This window comes from Mytilus californianus, unplaced genomic scaffold (genome assembly GCF_021869535.1).
Source record: "Mytilus californianus isolate M0D057914Y unplaced genomic scaffold, xbMytCali1.0.p SCAF_8, whole genome shotgun sequence".
NCBI classification, from domain to species: Eukaryota; Metazoa; Mollusca; class Bivalvia; order Mytilida; family Mytilidae; genus Mytilus; species Mytilus californianus.
Genome location: NW_026262734.1, coordinates 96,212,391 through 96,232,220, shown reverse-complemented (window position 1 = coordinate 96,232,220; position 19,830 = coordinate 96,212,391). Strand labels below are relative to the sequence as shown.

The 19,830-nt window shown below is 33.0% G+C and overlaps 2 protein-coding genes across 4 annotated transcripts in view; both read right to left on the bottom strand.

Annotated features, from left to right (window-relative positions):
* LOC127712726 (uncharacterized) overlaps nt 1-19,830 on the bottom strand; it is a 202,813-nt gene that overhangs the window by 31,271 nt on the left and 151,712 nt on the right. The gene's annotated exons all lie outside the window — the stretch shown is intronic.
* LOC127712721 (leucine-rich repeat serine/threonine-protein kinase 2-like) overlaps nt 19,215-19,830 on the bottom strand; it is a 54,119-nt gene continuing 53,503 nt past the window's right edge. For both annotated transcript variants that reach the window (XM_052219324.1, XM_052219325.1), the window contains one exon: nt 19,215-19,438. In XM_052219324.1, coding sequence (XP_052075284.1) covers nt 19,386-19,438 — 53 coding nt within the window. In that variant the 3' untranslated portion in view covers nt 19,215-19,385. The remainder of the gene's footprint in view (nt 19,439-19,830) is intronic.

Below are 19,830 nucleotides of genomic sequence, written 5' to 3'. Positions count from 1 at the left end.
AGCCCAAACGAAATAAATATAAACAAGTCTAAATTGAAAACAACGTTCAAACCTATGATTGCATTGGATAAAAAACCGCAATTTTTATACGTGTGCATGTAACAAATTTCGTTGTAGAAGGGTCTAAATACAGCACAAACAACATTTTCCAAAAGACCAAAAGAGTGAAAAAATATATTTTAACAAAACGCATATATTCAACAAGTTCAATATTTTGGCTGTACGTTTGCTGATTTTGTCAGTCTTTCGACTCGTCATCTTTGGCAGATACGAGTTATGTTATCGTTTCCTATTGAGATGTTTAATTTTTTGAATGCTCTAAGGAAAGCGTAATATCATTTCAAACACTTGCATATTTAGCATATTATTCGTTAAGACAAAACATATTGAATGCACTCGGTATGACACATTTCATGAGTACTAAATTTAAGAACACAATGTGCAATATCATCAAATCATAGTACGTCACACCCGGTTGCATACAAATCCTACATTTTATTGCATTAAAACATTTCTGAGTCTTTACCATATATATATATATCTTGTGTATTTGAAAGCACCATTATATTTTTAATTGGTTTTCTATAGAGCATTTTAGAAACTTGAGCATGTTGAGGTTACTTGGTTACTAAATTTTGTACACAGATAGAAAAGAGTTGGTAATTTGATTGGTTAACTTCCAGTGATGGTTATTATCTTATATGCAATGAAATATTATGTGAAAGTTTATCTATTGCACAAGACAGTACAAAACTTTACTCATGTCAAGTATTTCGTTAATAGAAACGAAGATAACTTCTGCACAATATTTTGAAAAGTTCAAATTTTATAAACACATATAGGGGAATATCAATGATGGTATTACACCACAAGCCGATAACAGTCCATTCTGTAAAAAGAGTAGGAACATGAAGAGGCAAGAACGGCCCTGTTTCAGAAATTGACGAAATCACCTTACAAGGACCACTTAATCGTTTAATTCATAAAATGGTAACCATAAGACTTGTAACTGTGTTTTTATAATTTTACAGAGCGTCAAAAAAGACGTACATTGGTATTCTAGCCATTTATGCATAACATAAAATTATTTTCATGAACGTTCTAGTAATTTTATAATTATTTTAGCCCAAGAATTGATTTATCAAGTATTTCTCGAATCTCGTCCATATATCTTGTTTTTTTTTAACTCTATTAACAGAAACTTACTAACATTTAAGTTTAAGCTGAACAAATGCGTTTTAATAAAATTTCGTATAAGTGGCCCGAATACATGCTATTCACGAAATAAAAATTGCAGAGACCATGAAAACAAAAATAATTATGAGGAAGACAGATTAAAAATGACACTCCGTAAATTTTACGGACACCATCACGAATTGGTTGATCCATACGATGTGTCTTTGTCCAAACTAACTAAGGACATTTTTACCACGTGTTAGATTGTGGTTTGTCATTACGTCGTCTGATCTTTTAATTACCGAACGTGACTTATTCCCGATTGTGACTGTTTTGCTGAGTGTGAATTCGCATTGCTATAAGACGTGTCACGGTATTTTCCTAACAAAATTCATGTATTTAGTTTTGATGTTATATTTGTTATTCTCATCGGATTTTGTCAAATGTCTTATCTTTTGTAGTTTAAATCTTATATTTTTCTGTTGTATTCGTGTGTTATGGTAACGATAATTAATCATTCAGTTCATTTATTAGATTTTTGTTTGGGTCAACTAAATTTATACGATATATTTGGTTTACAGTTTGATTTAGAAGAAACACCGACATAGCTAGATAATACAATTAATTATCTAATTACTATCACAATTTGATATTAATTAGTATTGTAATTTTCATTGTTATTAATAAATGTTATATCAGTATTACAAACCTAATCTTGAATTCTATCCTAATTCTATCCTATTTTTAGGAAATTTTTTGAAATTCAAATGTGACGTCACGTCGATTTGGCTAACTCGGCTGTGAATTTTTATGTGCTGGTTTAGGTTGTTTTATGTATCTGTTTTTATTCTGTAGTTAATCACCGGTTTTATCATGTATATCTATTATATAGTCATTTTATGAAAATTTACTGTTTGCAAAAGTATGAATTATTCTAAATAATAAGGATGTTCTTATCCAAGGCAGAAAACCCTAGCTGTATTGGGCACAACTTTTTGGAACTTCTGGTCCTCAATGCTCTTCAACTTTGTACTTGTTTTGGCTTTCGAACTTTTTTCATCAGAGCGTCACTGGTTAGTCTTGTGTGGACGAAACGCGCGTCTGGCGTATTAAATTTTAGACCTGGTACCTTTTGTTAGCTATTATTCGTGTGTTTCTCTGTCCTATATGTTCTCCCATTTATTTGTATTGTAGTCCTGTCATGTAATGTTGTCATTTTAATGTTATATTTAACATTGCCATAAAAGCGGGAGGTTTGGCATGCCACAAAACCGGGTTCAACCCACCATTTTTTTTTTATTTAAATGTCCTGTACCAAGTCAGGAAAATGGCCATTGTTATATTATAGTTCGTTTCTGTGTGTGTTACATTTTAATGTTGGGTTTCTGTTGTGTCGTAGTTCTCCCCTTGTATTTGATGTGTTTCCCTCAGTTTTAGTTTGTAACCCGGATTTGTTTTTTTCTCAATCGATTTATGAATTTCGAACAGCGGTATACTACTGTTGCCTTTACTTAGCATATATTAAATTAATAATCATAATGGATTTTAAAAACGTAAGCAATGAATGTCTTCTATTTGGCAGAAAGAAATTAAAGAGAAAGCTGTGATATATCTTGGCGAGCAAAGTACAGTCGTAAAAAGTGTATGAGGATAGTTGATCACACAACATCATCTTATTTGTTTATTGAAAGAAAACCCGTGATTCACGTAAACTCAGAACATTTTATTTTCTAGTAGAGAAGTAAAAGAGAAAACACAGAAATATACCACCAATATGTATAGACATACATAGCATTACATGTAATTAAATAATCATAAAACACAATATAATTGTACAAAGGTTATCAGACAACAGACCCACACGTGAACTCATAAACATCATTCTCATTATGTGGGATCAAATGCTACGCTCAGGATAAAATTCGAATATCACGGCCCAGGTCATGTATAAATTTCCAACCAATCTATGACTCCCATGAATTATTTCTTAACTGACTATTATTTCAAAAGCAAATCTAATCATTGAGTTAAACCCCACTGAAATTGCTAAAGAAATAAGCAATTTATACAAAGTATAACTAAATTATTGTTTTTGACCCCTTTAATTAATAAGTTATCAAAGGTACAAGGCTTATACTTCAGACGCGCGTTTCGTCTACATAACACTCGTCAGTGACGGTTAGATCAAAATATTTATAAAGCCAAACAAGTACAAAGTTGAAGGGCACTGGGGATCCAAAATTCCAAAAAGTTGTGCCAAATTCGGCTAAGGTAATCTATGCCTGGGATAAGAAAATCCTTAGTATTTCGAAAAATTCATACTTACGGCAGACATTATCTGTTAACCAAGCTCTGTTCTTTACCTATAAATAAATTAAATAAAATTTTAGAGGATTGCAACACAATTTCATATTGCAGTCCTAAGTATGAAATCGTTCAAATTATAATGGCATATTGTTATTCTAAACTGTTTCCCAACATTGATCGCCCTGAAGATCATAAAAAACATTTTATTAAAATAAAGTATGTCAATAAAGGTTTTGATTTTGTAAATATTTCCGGTATTTTTAAAGACCATTCTGTTAAAGAACAAATTCCTGGATATTTTGATAATACTGAACTCCCTCTTATTTGTTATATTTACATGAAATCTACCCAGAAATATGTGTTTAATTATAGCCAAGTGTGTAAAAATGTAAATATCAGTGAAAATACACCTATGTCATGTAATTGCAGTAATTCCGAATACACTTATGGCCCCATTTCCCATGTTATAACAGGAGACCTTAACATCGTTCTCGACCGAGAGTTAAAATCATTCCTCAGTAAAGGACCTAAAAATCGTCCCCCGTCAATTACTATTTGGAATGAGTGTCGTAATATCATCCACGACTCACTCCGTACTTACTGTTTGAAATGGATAAAACGGGAAAAGGCTGACAAAAAATCTTAGGATTCTTTTTTTAATTCAGTAATGAAGATAGTTGATATACGTATACAACATTTTAAAGAACATTTTACTCTTAACAACAACCATAAAAACCCTATTTCGAGTATCAAACATAAACTAAAAGAACTAGCCAAGGAATTTGTTTTTGTCCCGGCTTATAAAGCTGCTAATAATATCATTATTGTTTGAAGTAAATTTTACATTGAGGTTCTGCAAAGGGAAATCACGAATTCACCAACATCCCAACTGACTTCATTTTCAGAAAACGACATCTGCAACAAACATAAACTTTTAGCTACTTCTTTACAAGCAGAACCAAATACAATGAAAGTCCCAACTATGTACTGGCTTCCGAAGCTACACAAAACACCTTATAAATATAGATTTATTTCGTCTTCAAGCCATTGTTCCACTACTAAATTGTCTATTCTACTTACTAGTACACTTGGTACAATCAAAAACCTGATAATAAATTGTTCAAATAAGGCCTTTGAAAATAGTGGAATTAATTACTTTTGGAGTGTCAAAAACTCTTTGGAAGTACTTGATAAATTGCATGCATATATTGGTGATTTTGCATCTGTTCAAAGTTTTGATTTTTCTACCCTATATACCACTTTGCCTCATATTCTTATTAAGAAAAAATTCCCACACCTAATTAAGTGGTCATTTAAAAAGTCAGAATGCGAATACATATGTTCAAACTCTTTTAGGTCATTTTTAGTAGCAACAAACAAAAGAACTAGGTCTATTGGACATGCTTTGATACTATATATGCGCTTGAATTTTTACTTGATAACATTTTTGTTCGCTTTGGAGATTCCGTATATCGTCAAGTTATTAGAATTCCAATGGGGACTAACTGTGCGCCACTTATAACGGACCTGTTTTTGTATTGTTATGAGTTACAATTTATGACTAAAATCAGCAAAGACCCATCCAAACAATATTTGATACAAAAATTTAACAATACCTTTAGATATTTGGATGATATATTGGCCCTCAATAACGACGACTTCAGTATGTATACTTGTATACTAAAGAAATTTATCCTGTTGAACTTAATTTAAATAAAGGTAATACTAACAATGACCACTGCCCTTTCCTCGATCTTGATATCTATATCATTAACGGGAAGGTTAATACAAAAATTTATGATAAAAGAGATGATTTTTTTTCTATTTCCTATCGTTAATTATCTATTTTTAGATGGTGACGTTCCCTTGTCACCATCTTATGGTGTTTATATATTCCAACTTGTACGATTCGCTCGTGTATGTAACAACGTATTAGATTTTAGCGAGAGAAATTTATGTATTACTGAAAAATTATTACACCAGGGTTTTCGATATCACAAACTAGTCAAAACATTTACTAAATTTTATCATCGGTATAAGGAAATCATTCGTAAATATAACTCAACATGCAGACATCTTATACGTTCAGGTATTTCACATCCAATCTTTTATGGTAATATTCTTTACAAAGCACAAAAATGTCAGTATTCACCTCAAAAGCTAACAAAACCTTTAAACAGACTTATTAAGAAGGGATATAGTTACGATACTGTTGTCAGGTCATTAAAGATTGCATATTTTGGCTTTAATATTGATTCACTAATAGGGTCTTTGCATCGGAATTAAACACATTTATTCTAAAACCAGTTGTTGGCATGACACGGGTTATGTTCTTCTCATATATTTCATGATGGTATAATACTTAACCCCTAACAGGAGGAATTGTGCCTGATATTCATGTGATGAAGACATAATCTTTCAATCAGTTTAATTGAGGTCTGGAGCTGGCATGTCAGTGACTGCTAGTAGTCTGTTGTTATTTATGTATTATTGTCATTTTGTTTATTTTCTTTTGTTTCATATTCTGACATCGGACTCGGACGTCTCTTGAACTGGGCTTTACTGTGTGTGTTGTTGTGCGTTTGTTTTTTCTACATTGGCTAGAGGTATAGGGGGAGGGTTGAGATCTCAAAAAACATGTTTGGCCCCGCCGCGGTTTTGCGCCTGTCCCTAGTCGGGAGCCTCTGGCCTTTGTTAGTCTTGTATGATTTTTAATTTTAGTTTCTTCTGTATAATTCGGAGTTTAGTATGACGTCCATTATCACTGAACTAGTATACATATTTGTTTAGGGACCAGCTGAAGGACGCCTCAGGGTGCGGGAGTTTCTCGCTGCATTGAAGACCCATTGGTGGCCTTCGGCTGTTGTCTGCTCTATGGTCGGGTTGTTGTCTCTTTGACACATTCCCCATTTCCATTCTCAATATTTTATTTTGTAAACAGGAATTTTTTTTTTTAAATTGACCATATAATTGATATTCATGTCAACACCGAAGTGCTGACTACTGGGCTGGTGATACCCTCGGGGACGAAACGTCCACCAGCAGTGGCATCGAACTAGTGGTGTTAATAGTTATCAAAGGTACCAGGCTTATAATCTAATACGCCAGACGCGCGTTTCGTCTACATTAGACTCATCAGTGACGCTCAGATAAAGTAGTTATAAAGCCAAACAATTTTGCCGAATTTAATCACAATAAAACATTAAATATAATAAGGCGCTACTGATACATAAAATTCAGAAATCTGTTCAATATTCCCAAATTGTATAGGCACTGGCTACGGTTACATTGAAATGTAACAATAACAAAAATATTATTGTTACATTGGAGACTAATTGCTGGAATACAGGGTTGGATAAGGATCCGATTAAATACGAATGTAGCAATTATAATTGAGTCTACGGTTACATTGCGTTATTGTTACCTTAATGCACTTCAATGAACGCTAGATTAATTAAATCTAAACCTTCTATAGTTGTGTTGCTTATTTTTTTTCGCCAAAAAGAATGAAATTACTTTCACAAAATATCTGGACTCTGAAAACGAAAACACCAATTCCACCAGTTTCAACATGTCGGCAAATGTTAACATCAATTGCCTTCACAATTGACTTGTATTTTTATGTTTTATTGTGTTTTTAAGTTATGTTAAGTTGGATATGGAAATCGGAGTTGAACATACAATCAGTAATGGGCGGTAATGAAATCATATCCCAACCTCACACTTGCTTCCAACAAAAAAATTGGATTAAAATATAAACATCGCAACAAGGATTTTTATATACAAATCCTTGATCGCAAGAGTCAAAAAAAATTTTTTGGCTGAAGCATGACAGACATTGAAAGTTTCTTTAACTTCAAAAAAGTTTAGTCAAAGACAGAATGGAATTGTACAGTATGAAATACAGACGTGCATATTGCTGCATCACTCGTTTGTGATGGCTGCTTGGTTTCACCAAGATTCGTCGGACTAAAACATGCTCCCAAAAACAACATATTGTATTTATAGAAACTGTAATATTGCAAATAAGATTTTTAATAAAATGCTCCGCAGGGCACAGCTTGATACGACCGCAGAGGTCAAACCCTCAACAGTTGGGGCAAGTATGGACACAACATTCAAGCTTGATACAGCTCTGAATTTGGATTGTGATTAAATATTTGACACAGCATAAGTTTCAGACACAGAATGAATGTGGTCTAAGAACTTAAAAATTTTAAATTGGACATTCACCTATTGTGGTCCAATATCCAAAATCTAAATACATGCCATTGGTTAGATTCGGCATATCAAAGAACCCCACGAATTCAATTTTTGATGAAATCAAACAAAGTTTAATTTTGGACCTTTTGACCTCAATGTGGACAAAGTTGATAACGGGGCCGAAAAATCAAAAATCTAAATACATGGTTAGATTCAGCATATCAAAGAACCCCATGCATATATTCAATTTTTGTTGAAATCAAACAAAGTTTAATTTGGACCCCGATTTGGACCAACTTGAAAACTGGGCCCATAATCAAAAATCTAAATACATGTTTAGATTCAGCATATCAAAGAACCCTAAGAATTCAATTTTTGTTAAAATCAAACTAAGTTTAATTTTGGACCCTTTGGACCTTTAATGTAGACCAATTTGAAAACGGAACAAAAAATTAAGAATCTAAATACACGGTTAGATTCGGCATATCAGAGAACCCCAATAATTCAATTTTTGATGAAATCAAACAAAGTTTAATTTTGGACCCTTTGGACCTCAATGTGGACCAATTTAAAAACGGGGCCCAAAATCCAAAAACTTAATACACGGTTAGATTCAGCATATTAAAGAACCCCAAGAATTTAAGAATAAAACCCCATTGAAATTGGTCAAGAAATAAGCAATTTATACGAAGTATCTTCTTTTGCACAGTACTGTGCAATTGAATATTTCTTGCTATTGCGCAATACTGTACAATTGACAATTTCTTGCTATTGCGCAATATTGTGCTATTGGACATTTCTTGCTCTTGCGCAATACTGTGCAATTGAAGATTTCTTGCTATTGCGCAATACTGTGCAATTGAAGATTTCTTGCTATTGTGCAATACTGTGCAATTGAAAATTTCTTGCTATTGCACAATACTTATTATATAATAATTTACACATCCTGTTTGGTGTGTATCTCCTACCATATCATTATTATTTGCTTTTAAAAATAAATCAGAAATAACCAACTTAAAATAGAAAATTTTAAAAGGAAAAAAAAAAGGAAAAGAAGAAAAAAAAGGAAAAAAAAAAAAAAAAATCCCCCCCCCAAATTTTTTGAACCCCCTTATGATTCATCACCCCCAAACTCAATCCCAGCCTTCCCTTTGTGGTATGGTACCTTGCAGCACAATTTCAGAGAGATCCATACACTTGAACACAAGTTATTGTCTGGAAACTAGAAAAATGTGTTTTTTGGCCCCTTTTTGGTCCCAAATTCCTAAACGTTTAAGGCAATTACCCCCAAACTCAAATCCAGCTTTCCCTTTGTGATATGGAACCTTATAGTACAATTTCAGAAAGATCCATACACTTACACATAAGTTATTGTCCTGAAACTAGAAAAATGCTTGTTTTTTGCCCCTTTTTGGCCCCTAATTCCTAAAATATTAAGGCAATTACCCCAATCATCAATCCCAGCCTTCCTTTTGTGGTAGGGTACCTTGCAGTACAATTTCAGAGAGATCCATACACTTGAACACAAGTAATTGTCTGGAAACTAGAAAAATGCTTATTTTTGGCCCCTTTTTGGCCCCCAATTCCTAAACGTTTCGGGCAATTACCCACAAACTCAATTCCAGCTTTCCCTTTGTAATATGGAACCTTGTAGTACAATTTCAGAAATATCCAAACACTAACACACAAGTTATTGTCATGAAACTAGAAAAATGCTTGTTTTTTGCCCCTTTTTTGGCCCCTAATTCCTAAAATTTTGAGGTAATTACCCCCAAAATCAATCCCAGCATTCCCTTTGTGATATGGAACCTTGTGGCACAATGTCAGAGAGAGATCCATACACTTACACACAAGTTATTGTCTGGAAGTTACAAAAATGCTTATTTTTGGCCCCTAATTCCTTAACTGTTGGTACCATAACCCCCAAAATCAATCCTAACCTTCCTTTTGTGGTATTGAACCTTATGGTAAAATTTCATAGAGATCCATTCACTTAAACTAAAGTTATAGTGCGAAAACTAATGTGTCTTCGGACGACGACGACGACGCCGGACGACGACGACGACGCCGGACAACGACGACGACAACGACAACGACGACGACGCCAACGTCATACCAATATACGACCGCAAAATTTTTGCGGTCGTATAAAAATTGTATGCAATTTTGTAAAATTCAAATAAAAGTTTTCAAGTTTTATTTAAATACATATTACTAGTCCCAGCGTACATTGAAGTGAATTAATGTAACAATAACGCAATGTCACCGTAGAATCAATAATTATTGTTACATTCGTAATTAATCGGTTCTGTACCCAACCTTGCATTTTGGCAATTAGTCTGCAATGTAACAATAATATTTTTTATTATTGTTACATTTCCATGTAACTGTAGCCAGTGCCAATTTTATATTGATCAGGATATTCGCCTGTCTGGTATATCTGACAACTGACTACATCTCGTACTAGAGTTCATCTGTATAGTGTGCGGGTCTGATAATGGTGATTTCTGATTGGTCCCTAGAACATGATAATCATATATTGTCAGATAAAGTTGAATTCTGGTTGATCCCCAAAACATGATTACCATGTATTATCTGATAATGGTGATTTCCGATAGGTCCTTACAATATGATAACCATAAATTGTCTGATAATGATGATTTCTGATTGGTCTCTAATTATGCTTACCATATAGTCTGAAAATGGTGATTTTCGATTTGTCCCTAGAATATGGCAACCATATATTGTCTGATAATCGGGTATTTCTGATGAATCTCTAGAACATGATCAAATATTGTCTGATAATGGTGATTTCTGATTGGTCCCTAGAACATGATTACTTAACAATTATTTGGATAATTGATGTTTATATAAAGGATTATCTCAGTTTTAGTCATAAGATAGGGTTTCCCCTTTTTGTACCTCTAGATCATGTTAGCCTCATTTTCATCTTTGTATGGGATATACGTCATCTATTTTGCTGCTTTCAGATCAATAGCAGTGCACTTATGTCGTCAGATATTTTCATTACGTTTTGATTGGATTTTCATATTTTAAATTATTGATTGGAGATTTATACTTATAAATTGATATTTGTACATTATTCTGTGTGATCAAAGACTTTACGTATTCATGGTGTCCTGTTTCTTTAACATTGTTTAACATACTTTCTGCGTGACCTTGTGGAACCAAAATGGCTACAAGGAGGAAATCGGCAAGTCGTGTACAAACAGAAACATTAAACGACCAAAATCCTTCTAATAAGACTGCGTCTCAACTAAAGGCTGCGCTCTGTAAAATCGGGATTAAGATTACGGGACATTTATCAAACAGTAGTTTGAGAAGATTGTACTTGGACAATCAATCTAATGAAAATAGTTCCGCAGGGATTGATAATTCCGAGAATTCAGCTGAAAGGAATTCTGTTTCAGATAGAAGCTATTCTTTAAACGTAAGTGCTGCAATCGGATTTGATTCTATTGACATGAATAATTCTGATAGCGATGTTAATCCGCGGTTGAATATTCACTCAATTCCAACCGTTCAACAGGAGATCACTACGCCTTTTACCTCATCTGCGCACGCAACCATTCAGCTTCCGCCCACTGCTTCATCTGCGCACGCAACGGTACAGAATGTAAACAATCAAAATGTAAACATGGAAAACCTCCTCATGAACACTATTCAACTTTGTCAACAGTCAATGCTACATATGAATAAACAAGGCGATCAGATACAGCCACGTTTTACTTTATCAACAGCTTTTGGAAATGGTTCAACTTCACCAGGCATTGCGTCGTCATTTACTTCGACTATTCCTGTTTATTCTGCAAATTCTTCAACTCCAGGAAAATTCGGTACCCAGCTTTCTCGTTTTCAGCTGTAGACATGGTTTCCCCCGAATTAAGGAATGATATTATTGCAGGTAAAGATGTGAATCTTAATATGTTATGAATTCCAAACTATGAAAACACTACTAGTAGAAAGAATAAGGAATCAGATGTAAGACTCCAGAGAAATCTATCAATGGACGAATTTGTAATTGCCTTTGGGCGTTACAAACGTATTATGGGTACAGCTTTCCCTAACAGAAACGAGGAGCTAGATTTATACCTGGCACACATTATTGAAACGGCAAATTATTGAAACGGCAAACATCTGGCCAGACTGTTTTTATGAATATCATAAAATATTCTCAGCTAAATGTGCTGTTATGCTAATTCAGCACAACATCAAAATAGATTGGTCAAAAGGGGACTCAGATTTACGTAATATGGTATGTGCAGGTTCTAAAATCAACACATGTAGAAAGTGTCACTCAACAACTCACTCCACCGTTATGTGTAGTGTACAGCAGCAAAAAAATTCAGCCACAAAGAAATTCTACTTCATACAGAAACACACCCGATTCTCTTGGCCGTGATGTTATATTTGTAGATGGTTTACCTGTTATATTGGATCTTTCCTCGCCTCACAACAGCCGTGATCATGTAGTGTGAATGATTTGATAGACAAAGAGTATTGTTCACTTGGTTACATTAAAGTTGATGATGCAATCAATGCAATTCAAGAATATGGTTTAAATAGTATCTGTTGTTAGGTAGATGTCTGCGATGCGTTCAAACGGTTGGCTATTTTACCTACCCAATGGCATTTATTTTGTTTTAAATGGGACAATTTTTATTATCATTATGTAAGACTTCCTATTGGTTGTCGATCTAGTCCCAAATTATTTGATATGTTGTCAAGAAGTATATGTTGGATAGCCAAAAATAATTATAACATTAATGTAATTTTTCACCTCTTAGATGAGTTTTTAACTGTTGATAAGCCTACTGAGTGTGGAGAAAGAACAATGGCTTTACTTTCTTTAATTTTTAACAAATTGAGTATTCCTCTATCGAAGAAAAAGACTGTTGGTCCTACTTGTGTGTTAGAATATTTAAGCACTGTAAATATGCAAGCTAGGTTGCCTCAAGACAAAGTGATAAGAATTACAGATTTTATAACTTTAATTTTAAGTAAAAAGTCCTGTACTAGGAAAGAACTTGAACAGTTGCTTGGACATTTAAATTTTGCAACTAGAGTTATTCTTCCAGGACGCTCTTTTGTTAGTTATTTGTACAAGTTAATGTCATCTGTCAAAGAGAGTTTTTATTATGTTCATTTAAACAAAGAGTGCAAAGCTGATTTATACATGTGGTTATCTTTTAAAAAAAATTGGAATGGCATCAATTTCTTTTATGAAAAGACTTTAACTAAAGCAGCAGATATGATGCTTTATACAGATGCGTCCTCTTCGATAGAATTTGGAGGATATTACCAGCATAAATGGTTTTGTGACCGTTGGCCTGAAAATTTACCATGCAAATCCGACTTTGCTGCTTCTATGGCCTTTTTTGGAACTTTATCCTATAGTTGTTGCAGCTGTTCTATGGGGTAAGGAGTGGTGTGGTAAAAGGATTCTTTTTTGCTGTGACTATTTAGCAACAGTCCACATTATTGCTAAAGGTGGATCGAAAGAAACAAACATTATGAAATTAATGCATAAACTTACAATGTGTGCTGCAACTTATAACTTTGCTGTCTACAGTGAACATTTACCATGAAAATCTAATGTAATTGCTGATGCATTGTCACGTTTTCAGATGAACAAGTTCAGACTTTTAGCACCTTTAGCAGAAGTAACAGCCACTCCTTGCCCACAGCTTTCAGACATTCTTTGGACAGCTCAGTAGACACGTTATGGAAATATTCAGTAGCTGATAGTACAAGATCCCATTATACTACAGGTTTTGATCTATATAAGAAGTTCTCCTTATTGCAGGGATCATTCTGGACTTCAAATGAAATGCCGCCTGTTTCAGAAACTTTGTTAATGTGATTTGTTGCCTTTTGCGATGAACATAAAAGTTTAAAATATAGCACAATTATACTATATTTATGTGGTATAAGATATTATTACCTGCAATATTCAGGATTTAGTCCTTTAGAACAAATGGCAAGCCATTATTATGTTTACAAACAATTTTAAATGGTTTAAAAAAGAAGCAGAAAGGTTGTGTTAAAAGGCCTAGATTGCCAATTACTATGTCTTTGTTGTACAAAATGGTTATGCTATTGAGAAGCAATTTTAACAATGTAATGTTAGAGGCAGCTTCTGTTGTAGCTTTTTTTTGCTTTTTTGTGTTGTGGAGAGTTCACTATACTTAGCAATTTTGATTCGGAAAGACATTTGTGCGTTGGTGATTTAGAAATTTTTGAAGATCACATTTTGTTACATTTGAAAAAATCTAAAACAGATCCTTTCAGACAGGGTGTTACTATACCCTTATACAAAAGTGGACATATTATTTGTCCTTGCATTGCTGTTAAAAATTATTTGTCTCTTTTGAGAAAAATGTCAAGTATTACATCTGATGCTCTGTTTGTCTCTGATGATGGCAATCCTTTAAGTAGACAATTTTTCATCAAACATGTCAAAACTATTTTTAACAATTTAGGTCTTCAAAGCAAAAATTATAATGGACATTCTTTCAGAATTGGAGCAGCAACAACCGCACAGGAAGTAAGATTAGAAGACCACTTGATTAAAACATTAAGCAGGTGGTCATCAGATTGTTATACTAGGTATATTCATACCAGCCCAAGAGTAATTCAACAAGCTCAAAATCAGTTAGTTTCATCAATTTCCTAGTCTTAAACTGTTGTACTGGCAATAAAAGGAGAAATTAACTTGGGGCTACAGCTGCTATGCATCTGTATTTGGACTATTCGATAAAATTGTATACTTTTATCATCAAATTTTATCTTATCCCCCAAGTTTTCTGTATATTAATTTTCATTTATATGTTAAAAGGGGGATAACTCTTAAATGTTTATTATGAGTATGCAGCTGTTAGTCCCCAGTTTTTCCAATGTTATATTTCTATTTATATATTATATATTAGTTTTAATAAATAGTTTTATTAGCACTGGATCTTTATTTAGTCTGAGGATACAATTATTCCACATTGAATAACAACACATAGATACTTGGTCACTTATCACAATACTGGATATCAAACGAGATGCAAGGTATACATCAGTGAGATAGTTTTGTCTTGGAAACATAAGACATTATTAAGGTCAAATACAGTCTTCAACAATAAAGTTATTTCGCTCTCTATCAAGTTTAAGGATGAATATAAATTAACAATTATTTGGATAATTGATGTTTATATAAAGGATTATCACAGTTTTAGTCATAAGATAGGGTTTCCCTTTTTTGTACCTCTAGATCATGTTAGCCTCATTTTCAACTTAGTTTGGGATATACGTCATCTATTTGCTGCTTTCAGATCAATAGCAGTGCACTTATGTCGTCAGATATTTTCATTACGTTTTGATTGGATTTTCATATTTTAAATTTCTGCCACATGATTACCATATAGTTTGATAAAAGTGATTTCCGATTGGTTCCTAAAGCATGATAACCATATGGAGTCTGATAATGGTGATTTACTACTAGTCCCTCGACCATGATAACCATAAATTTTCTAATAATGGTGATTTCTAATTGGTCCCTCGAACATGATAACCAGAAAGTCTGATAATTGTCCCTAGAACATGATAACCATACTTTCTGATAATGGTGATTTCTGATTGGTCCCTAGAACATGATAACTATCAAGTCTGATAATTGTCCCTTGAACATGATAACCATATAGAGTCTGCAAATGATTATTTCAAATTGGTCCCAAGAACATGATAACCATATAAGACTTGAAATGTTGACTGATTTTTTTTCCTGCTACATGTACATGTAACAACATGGACCAATATTCGAAAAAATTAACACAATTCACCATATCTTGGTAAATGTTAAAAGAGGTTCAATCGATTACCAGTATATTAAAGTTCTTCTGAAATATAGGATATAGGTTATCATGAATATACACCCTTTAAAAACGTTTAAAATGAACATATTTCCCAAATATGACTGTTATACCAAGTTTGAATTTGTATTACTATACGACGTGTCTCGGTATTTTGTACATGCTACATTCATGTATTCATTTTTGTTGTTTCTGTTATGGTATCAGTTTGATAATCTGTTATGTCTTATCGTTTTTAGTCCTAATAATTATAAAATTGCCTTCCATAACATCATTGTCATGAAAATTATTTGGAAGAGTATTGTGAAAATAATTGTATAAAGATCGAGATTGCATATTAGTTATTCATGTTATGTAAGTGCATCACTGTTTTTTTATGTCCTGTGGTGTTTGTTGTTGATCGAATATCTTCGTTGTTGTGCTGCAGTTTATATGTTGTGTTGACTATAATATCTTTTGTTTGTGCATTTCTCTGTGATTAATGTTCTTGCGTGTGCTTATCATAAAATATGCTGTACCAAGTCAGGAATACGGCAGCTGTTATCTAAAATTTCGTTTCTATGTATGTTGGCATTTGTTTTTTTTTGCACTACAGTGTTCCTATTGTTCCTCTCTTATAGTTGATGTGTTTCCCTCGGTTTAAATTTGTAACCCGGATTTATTTCTTTTAATTGATTTATGACCTTTGAATACTGGTATACTACTGTTGCCTTTATTTAATTTTATTTGTCTCTTCCTGGTTTATTGTTTATTTTTATTTTTATATAACAAAATACAACCTGTCAAAAATTTCAAACACAACCTTGAAATTTAAGATTATCTATTATTCCCTATTACTTTTTTTAAGGTAGATTCATGGTATACCACAACTTGGATTGTACAATCCCAGTACAAAATCGGTCTAGTTATTTGCCCAAATCTGCAAATTTGGGGACAGATTTGCAATTTATTGGTTCAACAGTTTATTTATATAAAGAAAACTTGGTGATTTATTGTATAACTCAAAATATTTAAACAAATATCAAATTTTGTGTTTTTAGAATCATTTTGTTTTTAAATAAGCCATTTAAGGGGAGATAACTCTTTTAGTAAAATATTTATACTGGACAGATAGGGAAATTTTTTATTTTTACTTAGAGCAAGAAAACAAGTTCGGCGACACCATTTTTTCCTTTTATTTTCTTAAAACATATTATAAAACCTATCTTCTCACAATTTATTTCAAAATACTATCTCATAGAACAAATGTGTTTTTTCATGAACACTCTAACCAAATTTAGGCAATTTTCAACAATTCATAGCTTGGAAAATAGCACGGTGACCCATACCTTTTATTATATTTTTGAAAAAAGCATAGTAAAATCTTCATTTAGGCAAAGTATAAGAACATTCTATCTCAAGAAATATATACCTATGATCTACCTTAATTGACTTTTATGAATTAAACAAGATAGTTGTTATACAGCAATTAAACAGCAACCCAATCAACAGAAAAATGAAGAAATTTGACGGTCAAAATACAGTTTTTTTGACAACTAACTGTACTGAAAACAATTTTCTACCTATTATTATTACACATAAATATATACGAATAAACAAGTTTTCGCTCTATGTACATAATTAATTAGCATTATAAATATTACAGTATTTGCTGCATGCATGTGATTACATTTAAAAAATAAAATGCTCCGCAGGGCGCAGCTTGATACTACCGCAGAGGTCGAACCCTGAAGAGTTAGGGCAAGTATGGACACAACATTCTAGCTTGATACAGCTCTGAATTTGGATTGTGATTAAATATTTGACACACCATTGGTTTCTGACACAGAATGAATGTGGTCTAATAACTTAAAAGTTTTAAATTGGACATTCACCTATTATGGTCCAATATCCAAAATCTAAATACATGGTTAGATTCAGCATATCAAAAAACCCCAAGAATTCAATTTTTGATGAAATCAAACAAAGTTTTATTTTAGACCCTTTTGACCTCAATGTGGACAAAGTTGATAACGGGGCCAAAAAATCAAAAATCTAAATACATAGTTAGATTCAGCATATCAAAGAACCCCATATATTCAATTTTTGTTGAAATCAAACAAAGTTTAATTTTGGACCCCGATTTGGACCAACTTGAAAACTGGGCCCATAATCAAAAATCTAAATACATGTTTAGATTCAGCATACCAAAGAACCCTAAAAATTCAATTTTTGTTAAAATCAAACTAAGTTTAATTTTGGACCCTTTGGACCTTAATGTAGACCAATTTGAAAACGGAACCAAAAATTAAGAATCTAAATACACGGTTAGATTCGGCATATCAAAGAACCCCAATAATTCAATTTTTGATGAAATCAAACAAAGTTACATTTTGGACCCTTTGGACCTCAATGTGGACCAATTTAAAAACGGGGCCCAAAATCCAAAAACTTAATTCAAGAATTCAAGAATAAAACCCCATTGAAATTGATCAAGAAATTAGCAATTTATACGAAGTATCTTCTTTTGCACAATACTGTGCAATTGAATATTTCTTGCTATTGCGCAATACTGTACAATTGACAATTTCTTGCTATTGCGCAATATTGTGCTATTGGATATTTCTTGCTATTGCGCAATACTGTGCAATTGAAGATTTCTTGCTATTGCGCAATACTGTGCAATTGAAGATTTCTTGCTATTGTGCAATACTGTGCAATTGAAAATTTCTTGCTATTGCACAATACTTATTATATAATAATTTACACATCCTGTTTGGTGTGTATCTCCTACCATATCATTATTATTTGCTTTTAAATATAAATCAGAAATAACCAACTTAAAATGGAAAATTTTAAAAGAAAAATAAAAGGAAAAAAAGAAAAAAAAAAAGAAAACAAAAAAAAAATCCCCCCCCCAAATTTTTTGAACCCCCTTATGATTCATCACCCCCAAACTCAATCCCATCCTTCCCTTTGTGGTATGGTACCTTGCAGTACAATTTCAGAGAGATCCATACACTTGAACACAAGTTATTGTCTAGAAACTAGAAAAATGCTTATTTTTGGCCCCCAATTCCTAAACGTTTAGGGCAATTACCCCCAAACTCAATTCCAGCTTTCCCTTTGTGATATGGAACCTTGTAGTACAATTTCAGAAATATCCAAACACTAACACACAAGTTATTGTCATGAAACTAGAAAAATGATTGTTTTTTGCCCCTTTTTTGGCCCCTAATTCCTAAAATTTTGAGGCAATTACCCCCAAAATCAATTACAGCCTTCCCTTTGTGATATGGAACCTTGTGGTACAATGTCAGAGAGATCCATACACTTACACACAAGTTATTGTCTGGAAGTTACAAAAATGCTTATTTTTGGCCCCTTTTTGGCCCCTAATTCCTTAACTGTTGGTACCATAACCCCCAAAATCAATCCCAACCTTCCTTTCGTGGTATTTAACCTTATGGTAAAATTTCATGGAGATCCATTCACTTTAACTAAAGTTAGAGTGCGAAAACCAATGTGTCTTTGGACGACGACAACAACGACGACGCCAACGTCATACCAATATACGACCAAAAAATTTTTATTTTTTGCGGTTGTATTATAATACTGAAACAGTTCAATATTAGTCTATTCTTTAACTTTAGTCAAATCATTCCACTTTAATTTACTTTTTTTTATCTTGCCAATTATTTTCTGTAACTCTATTTCAGCTGACATCTCTATTAAAGATGATTGATTCTATACATAAAGGATTGGTCTTCTGCAAATCTGTTGCTGTGGTAGTATGCATACATAACTGTTTGTTATACAAATTGTGAAGATGAGCTTATTTCTCTATTGTGTTGGAACATTGATTTGGTGTTCAATTTCAAATTCAAAAGCCATTCCTGAAATAAAATAAAATATGTCACTGCACAGATAAAATGAGTTATTGTTTAAAATTTTACTAACAATATTTAAAGTTTTACAAATTTAACCATTTAGACCAATATAAAAAGAAACTACAGTGATTATCAGACAATGTAACCATAATAATGGTCAAAGTCAACAGGTATAATCAAACAGTTTAATTACCTCTCTATATAGATATAAGAAGATGTGGAATGAGTGGCAATGAGACAGCACTCCATCCAAGTCACAATGTGTAATAAAATGCTCCGCTGGGCGCAGCTGGATACGACCGCAGAGGTTGAACCCTGAACAGTTGGGGCAAGTATGGACACAACATTCAAGCTTGATACACACTGAATTTGGATTGTGATTAAATATTTGACACAGC